The sequence below is a fragment of the Xylocopa sonorina genome, chromosome 15, assembly GCF_050948175.1.
Source record: "Xylocopa sonorina isolate GNS202 chromosome 15, iyXylSono1_principal, whole genome shotgun sequence".
Lineage (NCBI taxonomy): Eukaryota > Metazoa > Arthropoda > Insecta > Hymenoptera > Apidae > Xylocopa > Xylocopa sonorina.
The window spans coordinates 6,119,123-6,124,561 of NC_135207.1; the positions used below are offsets into that span (position 1 = coordinate 6,119,123).

A 5,439-nucleotide genomic window follows, 5' to 3' on the forward strand; every position below is an offset into this window, starting at 1 on the left:
TATGCCGCGCATGTTTGACCGTTATGATGTCTTCTCTATCTTTTTCTCCCTTTTTATTCTTCCACTAAATCAAATTCTCATCAAAAGAGATACATTTACAATTAGATAGAGATGTACTCGGTACATTAAAAATTTTATTCTCCGTTCAGACGTACATTCGCTTCTTTCATAAAATATATACAATCAGGTAATGATACAACGTATGTAGGTAGAAGTACTTTACCAGAATATATTCGAGTTACTTTCATTTTATGGAAAATAGTATTCAATACGTATCGCATTTCTCTTTATAGCCATTTCTTTAAATTATCAGCGTTGTAACGTGTTTAGTGCATTGTTAAAATCTCTTAGATTTACCCGTTACCCTTTAGTCACACATTTCTTTCTCTCTTGAAGTAAAATTTGTGCAATTAAATTATATAAAAGTGTACACGTATGTGCGTAAAAAAAATAATACATAAACGAAGCATTTTTTATTGAAATTCTTTAATATTTAAAAATGTATTATTTTTATAGTATAATACATATATGTAAACTAAAATCTTGCAATGAGAAATAACGCTCTCTCTCTCTCTCTTCAAAGTGATTTTCTTTAAAATGTTGTCACTTATATTTACATCTTACACCTAAATGTTTCAAGTATTTGCTAAAATAGAGAGATCTTTTCTGTAATTAAAAGTTAGTAAACAAACTTTAATTTAAAAAAGTGTAAGGAATGATACATATATTTTATGCAAAAAAATGTTACAGAAGTCTTAAGAAATGTATGTTTCAAAGTAACAAAGTAAAAAGTAATAAAAATATATTCTAGAACGATATTTAAACGCATGATTTGCCTTTCATTATATACAAATACGTCGTTTCTCTTATGCAGCTATATAGTCTAATCATATATCAAAGTACTATATTAAATACATCCTATTATTAAAATGTGTGCATTTGACTTGTTAATTTATAATAACTATTTTATGCATGTATCCATTATTTTTAACTAAATTTGATGTAATATAGTTTCCATTCTTTTCTCAGTTTTAAATCTTTCGTCAAATTTACTGTACTTTAATTATTACGGAAAAGTACTTATTGTATCAACTAAAAGCAGTGGAAACAGCTTTTATATTTGAAATAATATATCTAGAATACTAAATTTTGCTAAAATTGATGTTCAATGCTATCGTTATTTTCTATTAACTACACATTGCCTTGTTTGCTTGCAAGAGAAGGATGAGCTATAACATTTTTTCGTTTGTCTTCCTAAGAGAACCAACTGAAAAAACCTCTCTTTTTCTCTTGGCTTTCTTGTTGAGTTTTCTTTAAAAAAATACGGTCAATATCCTTAAAAACATCTTTAGAAGATTGGGCTGCATTAACATAATAATGAATCCCTTGCAAAGCATAATAATCAACTAATGGTTGAGTTTGTGTATGATATGTTGCTAATCTTTTCTTCAGTACCTCTGCATTATCATCAGATCTTTTAATTAATGGCTCTCCTGTAATCTATTACAAAAGATTATATTGTATACAGCGCAAAACAGTTTCTGTAATATCACTCTTAAAATTTATAGTTTAATTAATGTCAAGAATTGTTGCTTACATCATCTTTCATATGTTGTTTAGGGGGAGCAAATTCTTCGTGGTATGATCTGCCGCTTGCTGGGTGTATCAAGCGACCCGTGATTCTCTTTATCAGTAAATTATCATCAATCCCAAACTCTATCACAGCATCCAACTTGGTTTTCCTTTTTTTCAACATCTCATCAAGCTGTGCATAAAGAATATTTGTCAAACATCTGTTTTCTATTATTTATTTGCATTAATTAAGCTGGTCTCATATGGAAAATTTATTAATGTTTTATTTTCCTTATCTCAATGTCGCATCAAGGTCTTTAGTAATCTTTTCAAGTTGAACGAAACTAAATTATCGCTGATAATAGAAATATACCGCATCATTTGATTAGGCGAAAAGATATGGAACTCACTTTTTCGGCTTGCGGTACACTTCTCGGAAAACCATCTAGCAAGAAACCACGTTTACATTCAGGCTTGTTCAAATTATGATCAATCATGTTAACTACCAGATCATCACTGACCAATTTACCATCATCCATCACTTTCTTAATTTCTTTTCCGATTGCTGATCCAGAATTAATTTCTGCTCTAAGCATGTCACCTGTAGATAAATGACATACACAATACCGTTCCTTTAACAGTGGCGCCTAAAATATGATATGCATTCGATTAAATAATTGGTCTTGATAATTCGAAGGCGTTATAATAAGATTTCTGTGAGAAATAAAATTTTACCTGTGTACCCTTGCCGCTACCGGGTGGTCCTAATAAAACTGCATTAACTCCTCTACTTGGTACTTCTTGTGGAAGGTCTGATAGTTCTTTTGGTACTGTTTCTGTACGCGGAGCCATTTTTTTCCACTGTGAATCGTTATTTAACAGGGTTTAAGAATAGAAAATTCTGGAAATACAGTTATTTAAAGATTCACTATCAGGAGTACATATCACCGTTACGTATAATATAATTAGCAAGAACCATTAATTACGTCCCGTTCCCACGAAAAAGAATGCAATGAAGTGCAAAATGGTTCGTCCCGCATATACAACACTTACCTCATCTATCGTTCCTTATTCAAATTAGTATCGAATGCGATATATTGGATCGATTACAGTCGTAAATTTAAATTTAAATCTCGAACGTTACGAAACTGTTATATATTTAGCGACATAAATATAGAATTTTTGACAGAACCTACTTAAAAAAGAATATGACTCTTTTTTTATATGAAGAGGATCAATTCTTGTATGAAGCATACTTTTAAAAATTAATTTACATATTTGTATATTGTAAAGGAAATTAGTTACAAACATTCTTAGAATTCATGTATGTATATTTTTATCTTATAAATAACGTTTTTTAGAACAAAATATATAATATCAGTTACAGTAACATATTTCGGAATTATTTATTAAAAACTAATGACTTCTGTAACTGCTATTTTAAGCGTAATTATTACAGTATCTCGTTACGAATATTAACTTAATTAGAATCAAAAGAAAAATTTTGTTTTTATGCATTTGCAACAAAAGGAACCCTTTATTAAAAGCTTGTATTAAGCTTTTAAATCAATACAGACTTAATATTTTAAACAAAGCTAATATTCCTAATAAATTTATACTGTAATCTTATTAATATTGTACAGAGTAAACATTTCATTTCTCTCATAAAATCTTCCTGTCTATGGGCTAAACAGAATTAGACTATCACTGTTTCAGCTGCGTTAAGAATTATTATTACATTCATAGTATAACTGTAATGGAATTATACCATAATGGGCGTATAATTATTGTCTATGCGCGTTTAATGTAATATTATATACGAAAAATTCTAAAAACCTGAACATTTCTTTGTCTTCTTATACTAGAATACATGTTGCAGTTCTTTCTCAAAGTACTTAATAGAAAGTATAATAATAAATTTTTAAAGTAAAATTTGTAATTATAGCGTTTTTTCTTATATTCAGACACATAATTATAATATCCTTTATATTAGTGTATCATAAAATATAATTTGTCATTTTATTTATCCTTGTAAACAAAAATAATGAAACAAATTTAAAAATGTTTCTGCAAATATCTTTCAAAATTTATTATCATTCAATATTGCTGTCTGAATACACAAGCACACATAAAACCTTATATTTTTGTAAACAATTTGCGGTACACACATAAATTAAAAGAGATATTAAATGAAATAAAACAGTTCATTTCAGTTGAATCCTATAACTAGTCAATATTAGGACGGCGCAAAGGTAGATAAAAAAATGCTAAATAATAATAAACTAAAATGACTATTAAACAAATAGCTAATGTTTACAATTATAAATTATTAACATTTTCTTTACCTTGCTTTGCTAAAGAAAGATAAAGAATTCTTTTTGGTCAAAAATTAATATCTATCCTATTAAAGTAAAACTTTAATCATGTACCTATCAATCTCATTTTCATATTATGCATATCATTATATTTATTGTTATATTCAAGTTTAATTATTATAATATGAATTTATTTCAATAATATTCATAGTAATAAAATAAATTATTTGTACTCAATATGCATATCTCGTAATCACAATAGAATTTCATCATATATAACATGTAAATTATACTTAAATAACGCTTTTTCAATATAAATTATTATTCCAATCGTAAAAGAAACTTAACTATTGCACATTTTACCTACAGAAAAAAAATGTTTGTTCTTAACAATTTCTTAAATTAGTTCTTCTACATCCATATAAATTTTCAGTACAAATTACACTATTATGCATAGACTTTATTATCATTAGATATATTTAAGAAATTGGTAAATTATTAATCCTGCTAAAATTGGAATTGCTTCTTTTTTACTGGAACATTATACTAAGTTTATTATAATGTTGTATATTGCACAATGCTTGGTGTTAACTTTTCTTACTCTAGAAAATTTGTGTATATGTTACTTAATATTTCGTAATCTTTCGTTTTCTCTGCATTAAATATTTCCAATAAGTTATCTATTTTATATATACTAAAATAGTACTAATGTCAAGCTGTTTGGTCACAAAGACTTATTAACAATATATTCTCTATTTTATCTACACTAATATTTCAACAAATTATTCCTGTAGGTATTAATAACTTTTGACACAAGCGTCAAATAAATACTTGTTCACTTTTCAGTTTTAAAGGCTTTTGTAACTAGATTCCAGTATATAGTTCACAAATAATCTAAATTCATTTTTATGAAAATAAATACAATAATAATAATATACATAATAGATATTATAGTAAGAAAAATATTATACCTATATGATTTCACTAAAAAAGAAAAAAAAAGAAAAGAAAATAGATCATAAATATAACACAGATGCACTCGATTTCTTTTTGTAATTATATAAGCTTTGTTGTTTAAAAAATGTTGCAACCATTGCTAACAAATCACACAAAATAAGATTACATATCGACACTAATGTGAACTTTGGAATATTTGTATATAGTCAAGTATCATATATGGATAAATTACATAGACTATAATTCCATGCAATTATTATGGAAGTAGTAACTGTGATTAAAATGATTTCATTTCATTGTAGTTCGTTCGCTTTTCTATATTAGAATATGCATTGTTGAATATAAAGTTATATAATCTGTAGCAGCTTCAATATATATGTAAATGTAAATATGCATATGTGCGTGCATAAATTTTCTGAATCCACTATTGAAATATGTTTTATACAATTCTATAAATGTTATTCTCCTTGTAAGAATAAAATTAGTTGATATTATATTTATTTAGTAAATGCAAATTCTATTTGCTCTGCATAAAGCACTTTCGCCAACATATTCTTTTTTCTTGACACACTTTGTGTAATAGTAAAAAAGTTCA

General features: G+C 26.6%; 1 protein-coding gene across 1 annotated transcript; it reads right to left on the reverse strand.

Annotated features, from left to right (window-relative positions):
- Nucleotides 1-561: 561 nt before the first annotated feature.
- Ak2 (Adenylate kinase 2) lies at nt 562-2,621 on the reverse strand. Its single transcript, XM_076907143.1, has 4 exons — nt 2,308-2,621; nt 1,983-2,219; nt 1,598-1,765; nt 562-1,500 (listed from the first exon to the last, which is right to left on the reverse strand). Exons 1-4 carry the CDS (start codon nt 2,422-2,424, stop codon nt 1,255-1,257), a joined length of 768 nt encoding a protein of 255 aa, XP_076763258.1. The 5' UTR covers nt 2,425-2,621; the 3' UTR covers nt 562-1,254.
- Nucleotides 2,622-5,439: the final 2,818 nt, after the last annotated feature.

Bases quoted from the DNA above. Each gene is read 5' to 3' on its own strand.
- Ak2 (XM_076907143.1), bottom strand. From the start codon at position 2,424: ATGGCTCCGCGTACAGAAACAGTACCAAAAGAACTATCAGACCTTCCA. The intron at 2,220-2,307 runs GTAAAATTTTAT...ATCATATTTTAG, and splicing joins GTAGCGGCAAGGGTACACAG to GCGCCACTGTTAAAGGAACG. The intron at 1,501-1,597 runs GTAAGCAACAAT...CTTTTGTAATAG, and splicing joins AACAACATATGAAAGATGAT to ATTACAGGAGAGCCATTAAT.